The sequence below is a fragment of the Pipistrellus hanaki genome (genome assembly GCF_964339955.1).
Source record: "Pipistrellus hanaki genome assembly, chromosome: 9".
In the NCBI taxonomy this organism is placed as follows: domain Eukaryota; kingdom Metazoa; phylum Chordata; class Mammalia; order Chiroptera; family Vespertilionidae; genus Pipistrellus; species Pipistrellus hanaki.
In genome coordinates this window covers 62,579,413-62,598,394 of record NC_140511.1, presented here as the reverse complement: position 1 = coordinate 62,598,394, position 18,982 = coordinate 62,579,413, and the positions used below count along the sequence as shown (strand labels likewise).

At 41.6% G+C, this 18,982-nt stretch overlaps 1 protein-coding gene and 1 long non-coding RNA gene across 3 annotated transcripts in view; one reads left to right on the top strand and one right to left on the bottom strand.

Annotated features, from left to right (window-relative positions):
- Positions 1-2,628: 2,628 nt before the first annotated feature.
- Positions 2,629-18,982, bottom strand: part of ELP4 (elongator acetyltransferase complex subunit 4) — a 162,098-nt gene continuing 145,744 nt past the window's right edge. The window contains exon 10 of one of the 2 annotated variants that reach the window (XM_084896056.1): positions 2,629-5,058. In XM_084896056.1, the coding sequence (XP_084752182.1) occupies positions 4,927-5,058 (132 nt within the window). In that variant the 3' untranslated portion in view covers positions 2,629-4,926. The remainder of the gene's footprint in view (positions 5,059-18,982) is intronic. The other variant, XM_084896055.1, reaches the window with a different exon arrangement.
- Positions 18,152-18,982, top strand: part of LOC311628665 — a 29,825-nt gene continuing 28,994 nt past the window's right edge. The window contains exon 1 of the long non-coding RNA XR_014796048.1: positions 18,152-18,392. This is a non-coding gene — a long non-coding RNA (uncharacterized lncRNA). The remainder of the gene's footprint in view (positions 18,393-18,982) is intronic.

The following is an 18,982-nucleotide window of genomic DNA, read 5'->3' as shown; positions in this document are numbered from 1 at the left end:
AGGGTTGGAGGGTGGATGTTGCATGTCAAGGAATAATGAGCACAGACACATCAACAGACAACAACAAAGCAGACTGTGACTGGCCGGTGGGAGTTAAAGGCCTTCAGTCATTGGCAGCTTAAGCCAAACATTCCCAAATCTATGAAGCAGGGCCCATTGTTGGTCAGTTGTTATTTGCAATGAAGCACAGATCTGATCATGTTTAAAGTGGCGGCACGCAGGGCAGGAGTGCTTGAGCCCAAGCAAAGGATGGAAGAAAATAAGCGTTTGTTGTTTTGAAAACCTGTCTGAGACTTTTATTTCTGTATGTTCCGTGCAACATGTAAGTCAATATAGAGGAGTTTCCTTCTGCAAACTTCCGTCAAAGGAAGGCCGGGGATCCCGGGAGTGTAGATTAAATGCTAGCACAGGCACAAACCCCTGGGGACAAAGACACACTTCCACTGAATTGTACTGTGCTTTTTTTTTGCTTGTTATGTTTTGAATCCCCAAAAGCAAATGATCAGAAATATAGAAATTAGTTGGAGGCTTTAAAAAACAACCTTCTACCTCCACATGTCCTATTTTCTTGTTAAGGAGTCACTAGTGAAGAGATCATTGTGATTCATCTCTCTGGCATGCTATGTGTTAATGCTTTTATTCCACCAGAGTTGCTGTGCATTTAGAGACACCTTCCAAGGTTGACTGTAGCTTTTTTATGTGTGTGTGTAGTTTAAGTCAATGTCAGTCTGCACTGCCTGCTTGCACACCTCTGCAGCAGCGTGTGCAGACATACATATGCACTGTTGGTACAGTTGCCCCATGCAGGTGTTTCTACCTCCTGACATTTCACAGCCTACATTCCCAGAGGGACATGTGTCCAGGGAACTGTCGGAATGGCTACGTGTGGTGCGAGCTGCAGCTGCTGCCTGGCTTCTCCCCTGGGAGAAGGGGGACAGTTTCCAACCGGCTATGATTTGGGCCAGGGTCAGGCAAACAGTTCTGACCTGTGGCTCTATTGGGTAGCGTATAGTCTTTGGAGAACTGGTGGCCCTTGGGTGCAGAAGCTGGGAATGGGAGAAGGGGAGTGCTGGGGGAGTGAACGGTCTGTGTGTGTGCACTTGGGCCTGTGTGTATATACACCCGTGACCTCTGAGGGTCTAGACTTCCAGGTCACAGTGGCACGACCTGGTTGAGTTGGAAGAAGTGGCTGCCCAGCTGCAGAAGCCCTCTGGTCCAGCAGGATGGAAGGCTGCCCTGCCTGCTGCCCTCACCCTGGGGAGATGAGCTGTATCCTGAATGCAGCTCTAGGCACCCTCCCGGGGACGGCATGGCCAGCACTGTGGGGAAAGCAATGCCCAGGAGGCTGACTTCGACTCATTGTTGAAAACGTTCATTTATTTACAGGTTGGTGTATGAGTGTATGTTCTGGTGGGAACTCCACATCTTCCAGGACGGTGTCCTGGTATTTGGGGTGTCCTCAGTAGAACCACTTATGCTTTTTCTCTTTCTCTCTCCCACTTATCTTTCTAGAAACAGCTTATGCTTTTCCTCCAAGCTTGGCTGGCTTAGGGAGACCAGGTGAACAGACTTAGAGGTGATTGTTTGAGTAAGAAACATTCAGGTTACTGAGTAAAAACATTCTTTTTTACTACAAGGAATTTCCAGAATATTTTCCCTTTAAAGCTGTGCCTCCTGACTCTAACATGGTGACCCACTGACTTTTCTTGATTCGGCTCACATATACTCATCTCCTCCTGCTTTTAAAAAATCATAACTAGTTTCCTGAGATACAGTATTACTTTTTAAGATTCAGCTATTTTTTTTTTTTTTTTGAGAATTATTATCATCTTAGGGTGGTGTCTATATTCTTCTGCTTATTGGTTTTCCCTGGGCCTTCATTATTAAAAGAAGGCTCTGCTTTGAATGTCTGGCTTACCAAGACCAAACACAAATTCTTCCCTTGTTTGTTTCTCCAGAATAAACCTCACCTATTTTTGTTTTGTTTTTTTGCATGGCTTCTGCATAACATCACTGCTCAGTTTTAAAGTTCAGAGTGTAAGTATTTAGAGTTAGTCTTGCTTAAGTTTGATAGTGTTGATGGCAACTATCTAGGAAAGGCATTTGATATGTTTTAGAAATGACATACATAATGGGCTTAAACAAATGAATAGGGGCCACCCCACCCCCATTTTCCTTTTGTATGTGGATTCCTGTGTCTGATTCTTTAAAATTAAAAGATAGATAGGGAATCAATTGGCAATGTTGCTTCTTATGAAGTAGTTTTATTTTGTGAAGTGTTAGTAATCGCAGATCCTGGAGGTGCAAATAAAGAATAAGTGGGAGAGAGAAAGAGAAAAGTGGAAATTGGTGCTACTAAAAAGTAATTCCTAAGGTCTTAGAACCCAAGGACCTGAGCAGACTGCAGTAGTCAAAATATTTACCTCACTAAAAAACGGCAGATCTAGCGTAAGAAATTAGGTTTTGAAGTTTTAGAAACATTTAAAAAACTGTTTGCCATTGTTACATAAGTGTTTATATCTTGAGACAAGTTGATAATTGAAAAAAAATCTGCTTATAGAATGTATATTTCTTAATGTATCAAAATGGTCTATATACCTACGGTAACATCTGTGAAGACCACTATTTTTTGTAGTAAGTTATTAACATATGGCTGATTGGATATTGCTTCCAGAAGGAAGGAAAATACATTTTCAGAGTAGGTTTTTATTGGAGAAAAACAAAAATATACATCCCTCTTCAGTAGCTAATCTTTACAAAGCCTGCCTAGTGAATCAGAACCAAACACTTGCATCTCATTTTTGGAAGGCCCAGGTACTATTGTTTAAAATGCACTTTTACTGAATTTGAAAACTTCCTTTTATATTTAAAATAAGTTGGGATCAAATATGCTCACTCAATTTTTAGAGCATTTATCTTTGCAAAGCATATATTAACTAGTAATTGGCTGCTAATTTTATAGACATGGTAGCCAGGGTAGTAAATCAGTGACCTATTAAGTATTTTTGACAAGCAATTTACATATCTGATGACCTCACATTTTCTTTTCGAGTCCAATGCTATGTAATTGTTCCGTTGTGTGTTTGTATAAAATGAGTCACAACACGGTAGGAAAAAGGTTAGACATTAAAATAATAACCAGACTAAAATAGTCATTTGAATTTATTCAGATTGTTCATAATGCTTTCAAAGGATATAGCAAAGCTTTTGGGGGAGTAACTGCACATGCTTTATTATCTATGAACTAAATTGAGTTTCTGAAGTTGCTTTAAATTTTAAAAGCACCTTTGCTTAATATAAAAAAGCCCTCTAATTTTTACTGACAGATCAATTCTTAAACTTTATTTTGAAATGAAAATGGAAAGAATTTGTGTCTCTTGAATTAAAAGAAGTGAAAAAAACAAAACAAAACAAAAAACCACATGCCAGACATTCTAAAAAAAAAGAAAGAAAAAAAGAAATCTGATTTTTAGTACTAATGAAATAGTGGGTGACAAAATAAGTTGTCTTTTTGATTTTGATCACAAAAAATAAACTGGTAGTGACAGGATCTGATGGAGAGATTTGACATCCTGGCGAATCACTGTCATTGATTCAATTATTCTAATTCTGAATAAAAGCTGTATACAGTGTGTGTTTATGCTACAGTGGTTTTTTTTTTTTTTAAGTGACTGACATTCATCAGATTGGTTAGACAGTTTAAAAACCTAGTCTTTGTTTTCTACAATGTTGTCAAGAACAAATAAAGTGTAATTTGTGGTATATTAAAAGAAAACTACTTTAAAATGCTAGTTATAAAACTGCTTCAAAATACTCTAACATATTTGAAAATGTATTTTGGAAATTTAGGTTGTAACAGCTTTAAATAGCTTTAAATAATGGAAACTTTAAACTTACATATGCAAATTACTTAAAAATATTTTTTTGGTCTACTCTTTATCAAAAGCTGTGAGTATGGAATTATGATTCAAAATCCTAATGTTTCATATGAAAACTGGATCAGTATGCTATGAACCCCAAAGACATGTCTAAGTGGTTATAAATGTGACTGACCAGTCCATGTTTATAATTAACAAAGAGTTTACCTGATGCAAGCTGAGTTAGCTCCGGTTTTCTGCTTTGTCTCAGCCCTATGTTCTGTAAAAATCCCTCACCAAGCTTCCATACATGCTTCCCCCAGTTTTCTAGCATGAATGTAGCTGTCAGTTTGAATTTCAATCCCGAATTATGTGTGTTGACATAATTTCGTAGTGCTGACTTCAATTGTTTAGGATTAAATAGAAGACCATCAACTTCTTTCTCTATGCTTTCTAGCATTCAAGTCCTTCATATTCATTAACTACTATAGCAGACTAATTACCTTTAATGGAGCCTTAATCCCAAAATATTATTTTGTCTTCACCAATTTAATCACAGGATGCATAAATGCAAATTCATTTTTATTATTGGTCTTCATATATTAGCAAACAAATTTTTCAATGTTTTAAAAAGCTTAGCATTTTTGGTGGCAAGTGACTTTTTAAGAAAGAGAAGATATGTTTTTCATACCCATTTTTGAATTTAGAATGCTTTCTACGCTACCCTCTGTGACACGCACTTTACCGTGAGCTACTAGTAAGCACCTTAATAAACACACAGCCATGACCACGGTATGGCATCTTGAACTTTTGACATTTTATTTAAAAGTGCAAGTACCTATTTTCCTTAGAGGCAAGCATAAAACACATTTTAAAATGAAAGCATTTCTTCTGTATTATTTCTGTACAGAAATCTGGTATACAAAAAAATGAAGAATGGTGGCATCGTTTTGCAATCCTGTGTTTTTCAAGAATTGGAGGGTCAAATCGTTAAGAAAAATATTTACATAAGCTCTTAGCACTCATAATTAGAGTGTCATAATTCTGCGTGCAACGATGAGGGAGGCCTCTAGAAGTCCAGGTGCTTCTTGCCTCCGGCCATCATGCCGCAGCCTGGGCCCAGCAGCTTGGCGGAGTCTGCCAGATCCGGTTTGCTCGAGCGGCTCACTGTGTCTGACAAGTCTGGAGGCAAATGCAGTCGCTACGGCAGAAGATGGTTTGGGAGAAGGAAAGAAAGAAGAAAAAATTAATTTTGCTTTCACAAGCACACTTCAGGATACAATATTATGCTCTGTTGATCAGCATTTAGCCTTGCATGTAAAATTCCTACTGAAACAGTTCTTCAGACTGAAGCCCAATATAATCATCTGGCCCCTCCTAGATTTCACAAATTATAGCCATCACACAATCGGGACCAGGAATCCCGGTGGAACATTTCCAGAATCCAAACTTAAATGCATGAATATTTTCTTGTATAGGTAGCAATAAAAACGTGTAGATGCATAAATAAAAGCATCATTGAAAAAAAAAATCCACATAATAATGGCAGGCTTGTTTTTTGGCTTTGTTTTGGTTTTGCCACAGCTCTGAAATGCTATCTTTCAATCGAATACAGCTTTTCAGCAATTAAGGATTCCCATGAACACCTGCTTCCCTTGGTCTAGTAGGTTGCCCTGAAGATGATTCTATTTCAAGGCTGTACTTTTCTAGGAACTTACGATTTCCACAGAAATGAATACTGACATAGTGAAAAAAATGATACCAATTGAAGGGTCAGTATTTTTCATGTGCTCAGCTGGGTCAGCTGTAACATCTGGCACAGGGTCATGTTTTTAAAGGTATAGTGCAGCTTTGACCACCTCCCCGTGCTAATTGTTTATCTTGAGATAGGGAATGATTTAAGCAGCTACAGGCTGCTTTAAGCAGTAACTTCCCATAATTACATAGGAGTTACTATAATTAAGGAGATATATTCATATTTCAAAAGAACTTTTAGGTTTTCAAAAGGATCTCTATCAAAATCATAAACATCCAACCTCAAAGGAACATATCTGTGGTGTATAGGAGGCTAAAGATAAGTAAGGCAGGATGGGGCCATCCACTGGTGAATGACCAAAGCCTTGTGAACTGACTTGGAGACAACTTGTCTGAGACACTTCATTTGGAAAACTCTGATATAGAAAAAAAAAAAAATTGAAGATGGGAAAGGGTAGAAACATTTTTTGGGGTGGTCAAAATATTGTGATTCACAAGCATATGTTGTGGCGAGTTTCTTCCCCAATAAAAGGCTTGTTTATTGTCATGTAAACACAGCCTGTGTGCAGAGGCTCAAAATATGTTAACAGATTGAAAATAATTTATGAAAATATTCTTCCCTGATTGCAGTTTGTCAGCATGGTCTTATTTTTTAATGCATATACATCTAGGATGAAAGACACTAGTATACTAGTACAGATATATGATCAACAAAGATGTCAGAAAGGTCAAGAAATGCTGGAATATCCAGATAGGAATAGTCATATAGTATTATTCATTCCTTACCAACCAGCCTGTTGCACATTAAGTAATTAAATGCCTACTTCCAGACCAATAAGAAAGCTCTAATGAAGACATATTTGTATCTTTGTTTTAAATAATTCTTTCATTTCTTGATGCCCTAGTTTGTTCCACAAAGGATTTCAGGCAGAAATGAAAGCATGAAAGCCCCAGGAACCTAAAGGATGGGATGACTAAAGTCTGAGGCTATGGATGTCTCTGTAGTGTTCACTCTATCTCTGTTCATGTGAGGAAAAGAGACATTTAGTTATACGTCTGATTTTTAATGTTTCTTTAAGAACTTGTAGTTATTGCTAATGAACAAAGGAAAAATAACTAGAATACATGCATGATCTGAATGAAGGTTAATTGAAACAAAGCTAATCTAATAGGTTACAAAGCAAACCTACTAGTCCAAATTCTCTTATACTGTACTAGTGATTTGTTGCGTGAGATGGCCCTGAGTCCTGGAGTGCTGCCCTAGTGCCCTACCTTTTCGCTGTGCAGAGCGCCAACTAACCCCCGCCACCACAGCGAGCACGCAGGCTGCCCCAGCAGAAGCCGTACGAAGTGGATGCTGGGACCCCTATGCCCCCATGGGGCTGTGGGAATCCTGGTGGAACCCGTGTGGAGCAGCCGCCATCTTGTGATGGCATTATGGTGTGAAGGTCAATTTGCATATTACCTCTTTATTATATAGGATATCCTAAATACTGAAATATAAATATAGGGTACAAGAAGAACCCCAACAAAACCAAACTGTGTGTGCATGTGTGTGCATACTTTTGGTTGGGGCCTCACAGAGATGAAGCCAGAGGGTGATGAGGCTGTTTAGGAAATCAGTGGGAGCCAACAAATTCTAGGATTTAGAAGCGACTCAAAGCAAGGTATTCTGAGAGGATCTGTGAACAGAACGCCTTCCACACTGGGCCTTTGCTGACCATCCAGTGACACCAACAGGACAAGCACGGGTAACCCCCCCAGTGAGTCCTTCAGGTGGTGTCTCTAGGCAAGACAGAGACGAGGCAGAAGCCATGGTGGGGGAGGGGAGCAGGAAAAAGCTGCAGGAGAAGGGCAGGATGTTAAGTAATGAATTATTGCATTCTGACCCACAGAAAGATTACAGCTGCTATATCTTTAAGATCCATTTAGATGAATAGCTCTGATCATCTAAGTGAGGAAACTAGTGTAGTTTATTCAGAACCAGCATAGTACAGTTTATTTTAGGAGCTTACTATTTGCTGAAAATTTCTCTGCCTCCGCTTCTCTAGGTGACGAGTGTGAGCCATTTGGAAGAAGCCCTTCACTGCCAAGGCAGCTAAATGTGATGTGTGACATGCTTGGAAACCTTTCAGGCTGCTTGGCTCTGAAGTCAAAAATCCATTTGTGTGTAACTTCTGAGCACAACAATTTGGGGTGATGTGATTAAACGATTCTAACCAAAGGGGACATTGAAAAGCCTAGATGCATATGCCTTCCTTTGAAAAAGCCCAAGGGGGGCTCTTGGAAATATGGGGACCTGTGTGTGACTTGGCCGGCTCTTGTGGATTATGACTTCAGTGAGCTCACTCTGCAGTCTAAGTTCTCAAGCAGTGGGCTTGTTTCCTTCTTCCCGAGCCTCCCCCTGTGCACCACGTCAGTGCGATGTGAAGTAGCGGGGAAGGAGGAGAGGCCAGGCTCCGGGCTTGCCAGGCGTGTCAGGGACTTCTCCTCGGAGGCTTCCAAAGCACTCACACACGTGACATGGACACACTCTGATGCTGCTGCACCAGATCTGTCTCCGGAACAAACGTGCTGTGGGGCAGCTACTCTGCGTGGCACGGTGACGTCCTTAACTCAGCTGCAAGGCTGGGGGCAGGAGGGGAGGGGGTGCGTGTGAACTTTTTTCTTCTTAATATTTTTTAGGTCGAAACCGGTTTGGCTCAGTGGATAGAGCTTTGGCCTTTGGACTGAAAGGTCCCCAGTTCAATTCCGGTCAAGGGCATGTACCTTGGTTGCGGGCACATCCTCAGTAGGAGGTGTGCAGGAGGCAGCTGGTCGATGTTTTTCTCTCTCTCATCGATGTTTATAACACTCTATCCTTTTCCCTTTCTCTCTGTAAAAAATCAATAAAACATATTAAAAAATATATTTTTTAGTAATTGATTTTTAGAGAGAAGAAGGAGGTGGGGGTGGGAGAAAGAGAAAGAGAGAGAGAGAGAGAGAGAGAGAGAGAGAGAGAGAGAGAGAGTGAGAATGAGAGAGAAACATCCATCAGCCCCCTCCCACACGTGCCCTGACCAGGAATCATACCTGCCACTTCTGAGCCACACCGGCCAGAGTGATATCTGAGCTTTTATACTTTGGGGTTTCAGTGTGCAATGGTTTAAATAAAAATCAGACTCTAAAAAAAGGTAAATACTATTTTCAACCTTGTAAATGAAAGCAAGGCATTAATCTTTCTCATTTCTTACATCTGAAGTGGAAATCTTCCCCCAGATCTCCTTTCCCCCGGTTCTGGAAGGAAGGGACTGTGCTGCTGATGCAGGAGATGCATACCTGGCTGGCTGCCTATTTCCCCATCAATGCCTTGTCTATAATGATGGTTTTCACGTAGGTGATGGGACTTGGGAAGGTGTGACAGCTCCCAATTTCCCGCAGAGGCCTGGGCAATTTACAGCGGCCCCTCTGAACTAATGGGTCCCCTTTCTCTCGTGATACAGGGAGGCAGGCAAAAATACCCTGGCAGATTTGGGGGGCTCTTGCCAAAGGGCACCCTGGTCCATAATAAAGAAGGAGCAGTGCAAGTGCTTTGCTCTGTGGCTCCGGGAGGTTCCAAGCCCAGCCAGACCTGGAGATGCTTCCCCTCTGCATGCCTCTCTCTCTGTGGGCTAAGACACTGTCTGTATTTTGTTCCTTCTTGAGTCAGCCACTAACCATACCCTATAGATACACAGGACTGCGTTTCCTGGCTCCACAGTTCGCTTCCGAATTCCTTTTCCCCACCTGCCAGACCTGTGCTCCGCAACTCACAGCTCCTAGGCAGACGGGGCAAGATAATGAATCCAGATTACACTTGGATTTGAGACAAATTGCAGATAAATACCCATTAAAGTAAGTTTAATCAGTTTATAATTTTTTTTTGTATTTGGACAACACCAAACCACCAGGCAATGTTTGTTTTCTGAAAACAATTGATGTAGTACATTTTAACCCTTAGCAAATAAATAGAGATTTGTTCTCATCCTTTCAAAACTTCTGACATTTCCTGAAAAAGTCACACTTTGTGTATTTTTCACAAACACTGAAATAGGTGTGAATATTACCAAATATTTCCTAACAGCTTTTTTTTTCCCTTTAAGACACAGCCAATTTAAACTAAAACTTGTAAACAGCTTAGAACACATGGGTTCTACACCAGCCCCTTCTCAGAGACAGCCAGGCACAGTTTGCCACCTCCCTGGCCCTTACTCTCTGTGGGACCTCAGCGTCCGCCTCTATCACCAAGGAATCAATTCTCCCCCCAAAGCCTGTTTCCAGGATCAAATGAGATGCATGTGCTCTATGAACTATCAACTATTACACTAATTTATTTATATCTATTCTTGTTTAAAAAAAAAAAAAAAGGATTTGTGGTGACTCATAAAAATATGGTACCAAAGATAAAAATCAGTGAGTTTGTCAGGGCAAGAAGTGAGTCTACAAATATAATAAACCAACATAATTATAAGCAACAGCAAGAGAATATCGGACTTAGCCAGCAGGGCCCAGTCACTAAGCCAAGCCCAGGCATTAAGTAGGCACTGCCCTCCACTGAGGTTCTGCATAGAAATATAAGAGGGAACTGCGATAATGCTCATTGCTTCTGGAAAGATGCAAAAAGTCTAAACAGTAGTGAAACAGAGCCTGCAGGATGCCCAGCTTCTGGGCCAGGGAAGTACGCATGGCTGTCTGAAGGAGGCACTTTGGGGTCCATTCAATTTTTTTAAAAAAAATCTATCTTTTGCACACGTCTCCACTGCTGAAAAAAACAAAAACAAAAACAATAAAAGAAATGTTAGAAGCAGCAGCAGCTTCTTCATTCAAATTTTAAGAGAATTCCCCCTTCTTTTTTTTTTTTTTTTTTTTAAATATATTTTATTGATTTTTTACAGAGAGGAAGGGAGAGAGATAGTCAGAAACATCGATGAGAGAGAGTCATCGATCAGCTGCCTCTTGCACACCCCCTACTGGGGATATGCCCGCAGCCAAGGTACATGCCCTTGACTGGAATCGAACCCGGGACCTTTCAGTCCCCAAGCCGACGCTCTATCCATTGAGCCAAACCGGTCCTGGCGAGAATTCCCCCTTCTTTATATAACGAAGAGGAAACTAACAAAAGGTCTGGCATCCTATTCCATCCCAGGTTCCTTCAAGAGCTGTGTGAGGCCCTCGCCTGGAGGATTTCTGTGGCCAGGCTCTGTGTTAGGAGGCCCTGCTCTGAAGGGCAGGGAAGGAACCAGAGTACAGGCCCAGTAGTCATAGAGAGACGTTCCCACCCCCTCCACAAACAGCTTAAAAAAGGTAGAAGTGTATTTCTCTCCTAATTTACAGTCCAGAGGTTAGGCAGTTCTCAGCTGGAAGGACTGCTCTGCCATCCTCAACAAGGGGTTCCACTTGCCTCCAGGGCTGATGTTTCTGTTCTCTCTCAGTTGGTGGGAAGAAGAAGGGACAAAGAAGGCAAGACTGGAAGTTGGACACATCACTTCCACTCATGTACAGAACTTAGGGCAGGGGTCTTCAAACTACGGCCCGCGGGCCACATGCGGCCCGCAGAGGAGTCTGATCCGGCCTGCCAGGTTTTTTGGGCAGTGAGCGCAGCCGAGGTGTTACAGTAGGAATTAGTAGTTCATATAGTCCGGCCCTCCAGTTCTCTGAGGGACCGTGATCTGGCCCCCACTTTAAAAAGTTTGAGGACCCCTGACTTAGGGCATGGCTACAAGGGAGGCTGGGAAATGTTTTAAAACATGTAAAAATGTTTAACAAATCCATTACTATGGAGAAGGAGCAAATGGTTCCTGGGAGACAACTTCTTGATAGTTTTGAGAGGGGCTACAGCAATAGAATCATCTTCTACAAGTATTCAATGCTCATGTGTGAGTTACAGCTGGTTGCCTGGGGCTCCGTTCTTAGTTTCTGACCAAGGACATGCACAGTGATGATGCCTCCATAGCCCAAAAGGCAGGGCTAACGTAGTGCTCAGAGTCTCTCTTGCTCTTCACGTAAAAAGAAAGGTTTCCCTTTCCTTTGTGGAAAGACTGATTTCCTTCCAGTGGCACTTAGGAAGGAGGATAGGGGGAGGAGACATATGAAACAGACTTGCTATATTCATCACCACCATCACCGTATTATTTCTTCACAAGATTTTAGGGTGTTGTTTCAATTTATATAAAAAAGCAATGTTATGTGCTATTATGTAATTATTATATTTTTACATGATCAAATTCCTATTATTCCATAATCACTACATTAATACAATGTAATATTAGGTTGCAATTATTCTACATCGGGTTAACATTTTGCAGTGTGGAAGATGCATCTGCCTGCTTTTGGTGGATTTTGCGTTACTCTGCTGTAAGAATAGGCCAGGGGGAACCAGCCCAGAGCAGTTCTTGCTCTTTTTGGTTTGGTGGGTGTACATTTGGTAATGGCCGAAGATTTCTGGAAAATATTCTGCTAGACATGGTCAAGTTTAGGTTTTAGTTTTTAAGATCCAATTCATTCTCAGGGTTCAAGATTAAAATTGTTTTTACCGAATGTCAGAATTGTGCTATATCCTTTAATGTGAGAAAAAATCACTTGAGTCTTTCTGGATGATCTGAAAATTAGACAGAATTTCAGTGCTGGAACTCTACATGCTGGCTGCCCATGTTAAAATGCTCAGGTGTGCAATTATTTTGACCGTCAATTATAACTGACAGCATTGTCTTATCTCCAAACTCACCTCTGAAAGCAGACTGTGAGGAACTCGCTTGTCTAAACAAAAGTGTGATTTGTGAAAAGGCACATGTCTGTGGCAGAGATTGCTAGCGCACTCCCAATGTCTATTCTCCTTTTGCTCTGCGTAAAAAATCTGCATGTGCCTGGGGAAGATGGCCTCCCAGAATAGAGGCCACACTAACCAGCTTCCCTTGCTGATAGGTGAGGCTGAAGTGACCAAGTTCTGGTCACTTCACCTTGAGCACAAGGGCTACGCTTAGGTTTAGGGTCAGATCCTTAAAAAGGGGGCGGTGTCATTTAATTCTCTTTTCCCTTAGTATCACTATTCGACCTTGGCAAGGAGGCCCCTGTCCTGGGCCCTGATCCACCCCTCCTCAGGGGTGAGGAATTAAAGGCAAAAGGGTCATGCCCATCTAGAGCCTGAACCCTTCTTTACAGGACATGCTCTGGGAGGTCAAACCTGGGAACTCCCTGTCTAAATGGCCACAAAGCCTGCGCAGGTCTCTTGCCCAGGTTCAGCCTGCAAGGGTGGGCTGTGCTGTCTGTGTGCACACTTGGGCCCCCGGAGTAGCCGGGACTCTGATGTGGGTGTGTGGACGGGGTTGGGAGGTGCAGGCTGGTGTGGGAAGTATGGGAAGGAGGCAGGGGTGGGAAGAGGAAGGAGGTGGGCTGCAGGGCAATTCTCCCTATGTCTGCATGTTCTGGAGTGGGACCCTGAATCTATATTTAGACATAGCTTTCTAGGAAGGTAGGTTTGTGAAGGAAGGAAGATAAAGCATATTTATGGCTTATTGGCTTGACAACTTTAAAATATGCAGGCATATAAAACTAAGGTCTTCACTTGCTGAAACATGGAATTGAGGGCCGGTGTTGAAACAGCCACCCTGGACCATCATGATGGAAGCTACAGGCGGAGGAGGACGCAACACAGTGACAAAACTGGTCTGGGTACCTGACACCATCTGGCCACCAAAAGAGCACTGGTGTGGGTTATTATGTGGGAGATGCATGAATATATATATATATATATATATATATATATATATATACACATACATTTAAAAATATATTTTATTGGTTTTTCACAGAGGAAGGGAGAAGGGATAGACAGTTAGAAACATCAATGAGAAACATGGATCAGCTTCCTCCTGCACACCTCCCACTGGGGATATGCCTGCAACCAAGGCACATGCCCCTGACTGGAATCGAACTGGGGACCCTTCAGTCCGCAGTCTGATGCTCTATCCACTGAGCCAAACCGGTTTTGGCAAACTTCTATATTTTTTAAACTTCGTAATAAAAAGCCCAGCCTATATCCTATTTACACAGAACTTGTATCTGGGGAACGGAGTGCTCGAGTTCTGTGACCTAAAGACTTGTGCCTTAGCCTTGGAAGGCGGGCTCTGAGGTCAGATACTGCGGTCCTTGTTACTTGTGCCTATGAGAACCTGGAGAGCAGCCCTTACCTCCTCATCAGTGGCTCTAGGCAAAATGTCGAAGAAATTCAGAATATCAGTGTGTTAGCTCCTTCTTGCCACTTTCAGCAAAGTTATTTATAGAAGAAAAAGAACTTAGGTCAGAATTTGGAAGAAGAGACAGAAGGGAGGTGCTCTGTCTACAGCCCACGTACACCGACGACAGGTTCATGGACAACAGGGATCCTTCCAGAGAGCAGAGCTGGGGCTGCACACAGGGCTAAGTCCTGTACTGGAGGTGGAGAATTTTTGCGATTTCTAGACAGTAGGATTCCCATCCACCCCTGAAGAGGCAGTAAGTGTGTGGCAAGAAGGCTGCGTAGTTTTGGGCCCTAAAGGGTTGTGGACTCTGACAGACTCATAATTATCCTCAAAAATGTACTTCCCCTTTTCCCTTTAGTAGAAGGGCCCTTGAATACACAACCATCCTGAATAGAGACTTTACTTCTATGCTTCCGTTTCCACTAGCTGTAGACCACGGAACAAGTCTGCAAGGAGCAGAAGTGAGGTTGCAACTCGTGGACATTTGAATGGAATTTGAACTCAGGCAGCCTGGCTTCAAAGGCCAGATTCCTCGTCATCACTCTACATGCCAGAACTTTTCTGAAAATAACATACCGAACAAGAGAGGCCAGATCTCTGTTTTCAAAGAACTTAAAACGTCAGGAAGGAATAATACATACTAGACATTTACGTAAGGAGAGGCAGCTAACATATAGGAAAGCAGACAAATGAAGACAATGATTCAGATGATAAGAGGTGCCCTTAAGGAAACATGATAATATATATTGGCTGGGGCACTATTTTAACGGGTCCTTCTGAGATAAGGACTAAATTTGTGAAGGGACTTAAAGAGACCTGGAAAAAGAAGTTTCCAGGCAAAGGTAACAAATGCAAATGCCTTAAGGCAGAAGTAAGCTTAGCATGTTTTAAGGACAGAAAAAAAGTCAGTTTTTCTGAAGTAGTCAACAAACAGGGGAGTAGCTATAAGAAACTTGGCTTGGCAGATAGGCACCAGATGGTGTAAGGTTCGTTAAGCTGTGGAGAGTGAGCAAAGGGCAGGGAGGGAGTGATGTAAACTTATTTCTATGAATACAGGGCTATCTCATCCATAGCCTTGGACATTTTCAATACAGAAAACAACAACATGCATGGACATTTTCAAAACAGAAAACAACAACTGTTGCAAACATATACATTCTTTAAGGACAAAGTTTCCCAAAAGGTGGTGTAGCATAGCTGTTCTAGATCCTTCCTTATGATTGAGAAGGAACATTCTATCTGCTGAGTGACCCACAGCCCCATTCCCTCCTCCTGCGGGTAGTGGTGGCTCTCTGTGTCATGCCTGCCCAACATGAACTTTCCAGGCAGAGGGGTTGGGCTCTGTGTGAACTGCTCGGGGAGGAGAGACTTTGGCAGCACTGTTTTGTGAGAACGGCTTGCAGAGCTTAATCCTCTTAAAACGTGAGTCAGAATCTTTTGGACTACACAGCATTAAGAATACCACCATGTTTTGGTCCAAGTGTTCCTCAAATTTTAGACATTTAAGATGTGGGAGAGTCATGTGATTTTTTTCTTCCTTACTTCAGATACAGACAAAGAACAAACTGGGTTATTTCTGGAGAACTTCACTTAAAATGGTGATACTGTCTGTACAAACTAAAGGTAGAGTCTTTTTCCTTTGCATGCATTATTCTTGCTAATGTTCTAACATGAGCAGGACTGAAAAACAAATCACGGTAACAGTTGGAATGAGGTGATTCAAACTGTCACGGAAACTTGGACAGTAGAGACACCGCAAAAGATCTCTCCCCAACCCTGTTGAGCTCCTTTTCTGGGATAAAGGAAAGGGGTGGGTGATTCACAAGTGGCCATGACCATCCAACCCTGTGATCCCATGAGTGTGTACCATCTCCTAAATGAATCTCCTCATATCTCCCCAGCTGACTTCCTTCCATTCCTCTTTCCTTAATAGTATAGCAGGGCTTCCCACCCTGGCAACCTTTTCACAGGCCTGCAACTGCTGCTCACCCCACGCTTGTCTGTTCTAGACTACATAGTGCAGGCAGGAGCTTATACACTCCAGAGTGTGTAGAGTTTGAATGAAGTTTCAGCAGGCCAGACTGAGGGGTGCTTGAGACCCAGGGCCTCCTGCTGGATGGCAGGAAATGGGAGGAGACGGGCTCTTGCTGTGGACAGACTGTCATTCGGATAGGCTTGTCCAGACTGCTTTGTCCAGGAAGCCCCTTTCCTACCCAAGACCAGGGAGGAAACCTTGTAGAAGCAATATTTTGGGGCACTACCTCTCAGGTGGCTTATGAATAACAAGATATTCTAGGAACAGTGTTTTTAGATCTGAATGTTGAGCTTGAAAAACACAATCTTTTTTAGAAATAAACTCAAACTACTAAATATATGAGAATGTCTTTCTATCCCCTTTGGCTTTTAAAGCATAAGAAACTACTCTGGAGCTGACAAAAGGTAATGTCCTCCTTGTTTTTGTCTACTTGAATTCAAACTAATGCTCTCTCTTTACTATAATCTGAAGCCTGTACTCAGGAAGTCAACTAATAGCAGACAGATGAATGTGTAAACTCCATGTCGATCCCTAAATCCTAGAGAACTGTAGAACTACAGCAGATTCACTATTCCTTAGGCACCAGAATAGATGAATTCTATGTAAAAAAAAAAAAAAAAAAAGCAGAAATCAGGGAATTCCGAATCAGATAATCCCTTTAAGTTACCATATTAACAGCTCTCCACTGAAGTTTCAAAATTGGTAGCTTTTGATTGAACATTCCTCTGAGAAATATGGCAATCACATATTTTTGTATGTGAGCATGGTATAATACATATACATATATTTCCTTTTGGCTGTCCATGAATGAGTCCCAAGAGCAAAACGGCCAATGTGTTTGCTTGCATAATGCCCTACAGTGTATGCAGAATGTCACTGGAAATGGCAACGTAAACCATCCTGACAGCATTCAATCTCCCCACTCCTCTTTAGTTACTCTGAGACCCCTCCCCTCCCCCCATTGAAGGGTCTGCTAGTTCCTGGGTATGAAGAAAGAATTTTTAATGGGGCCAAGTGTAGGTGTTTACAAGGGGGAATTGTTGTTTTTTCTTAGGAGCTGCCTTATGTTCAATAGTTGTATTTACTTTGTCAAGCTAGCCAGAATTAGAGATCCCCATTGCTAGGCAGCCTAGAGCGGCTGCGAAGTATTTCTGGGCATTCAGAACTGAAGCATGTGCTGCCCAAAGGCAGGTTTCATTACAGTGTGTTATTGAGTCCTCCTTCGTGGCTCCCTACCCCCACACCCCTGGAGAGTAGTGCTTCTTTAGCAGGAAATCTTGGTTACTCTATGCTGAAACATATTTACATGACTGAAACATGACAATTAGCACACTTGTAAAGCTTGAGGGAGAGTCACACTCTAATGGTTTCTTGAAGCAGGCTGATTTCCTGGGGCTTTTCATCTTATTTTATTTTGTTCTACATGCATGAACAAGTCCTTCTTTACTATAGGTATTTGACCGAGTCTACCTGATATGAATGTGAATGAAAAGAAAGTTGTACAAAAAATTAACTTTATATTTCATGTTTGCCAAACTGTTCCTCATTTCTGCCACCAGTTCCATGTGTACTGAGAGTTCTGCTATCATTTTTGACATGCTGTGCTAGTTTTTATATAAAGGGGAGTAGGTAGTATGCTTTTGGTTTGACAAAATATAATGTGGCTTTCTCTGTACTAATTGTATGAAAACTTTCCATAGTGAACAAAAAGTATCGATTATAGCAGTGATTTTTTCACTCTTCATGGTCAGATAAAGGTACACTCTTCTAGGTGGTGTATATTTCATTTGCTCCAAACTTAAATTAATACCCAGGTGGTATTAAGTAGCATTATTTCAAAAGTGCGAGTATGTATGTGTGTATATGTGCATATGTGCTTATGCCTGTTTATACATATAAATATATAACATGAACATTTAATATCTTCTAAGTCTATAGATTAATTTCTAAAATCTTGGCAAAATTTAGAAAAACAAAACAAAAACAACAACAACAAAATAATCTTTCACATCAGAGTCCTCTGAAATGGGAAGAAAACTTCCATTTTCCTCTGGATTCCTGACAGCACGCTAACCCTGAAATCTCCCAGCCCAAGTCTCACTTAAAAGTTATGGCAAACTTACAAATTACCCTGGTTCCAAACAGTCACCCGGGACATCTCTCTCCCCCCTCCACAGACCTCCCTCCTCACCAGCCTCAAAAGGGAACTCGTGAACAGACTGGGCAAAGCCAGAGCCCTCGCTCCGCATGCCTTAGGGCAGGGATGGGGCAGCACCAGACCAGCGCTCAAGCTGAGGGCAACAGATTAGAGATGAAGGAAGACATAGCTTCAGATATCTGCTTTGCTGAAGTGACTTCACAGATAAGAAGCAAGCAGAGAAACAATTTAGTCTTAGAAAACCTCTCCATGAATAATGGAAAATAAAGGAAATGAAGCCAGTAAAGCAAGAAAAAAAAAAATACTGATGATCAGAAAAGAGGAAACTATTTGTGAGTATACAGAGAAATGACTATGTCTATGTTTAGGGATTTTTTGTTTATTTAGAGTAATCAAAATGTATTTTCTACGACAGAAATGTTAACAAGAGCTAAGTTTAATTTCCACATAGGTAATTTAGAAGTAATTTCTCATAGAGATTATTTTCTATTCTTTAAAAACTCATTTGCTTTTACATGTGGGGAATTTCCCCTCTGACCACTTCACTTTATCATTGAGCTAAATCTTTTTTTTTTAAAGACCCTCAAAATGTAGAAGAGCTAACGACCTGAGAGACCAATTGGCTAAATCCTGTGTCAGGTTTTCATTGTAGCAGTGAGCTACTCTGGTTCAAGTGGAAACACTGAGGCTTGTGGTTATCTCAGCGAGGTCTATAGGTATGCTCTGGGGATGTTCCTTGTGGGATTTGTGAAATTACATTCCAAAATGCAGTAATGAAGGGAAGCGACTTATGTAAATGTTATGTAGGGCTAATTCTCTAAGCTTTAAAGATCTAAGTCAAATAAAATACACATACTATTATATTTCTATTCAATTCTCTTAATTCTATAAATACATAGTACAAATTTCTCGAGGCATGGGA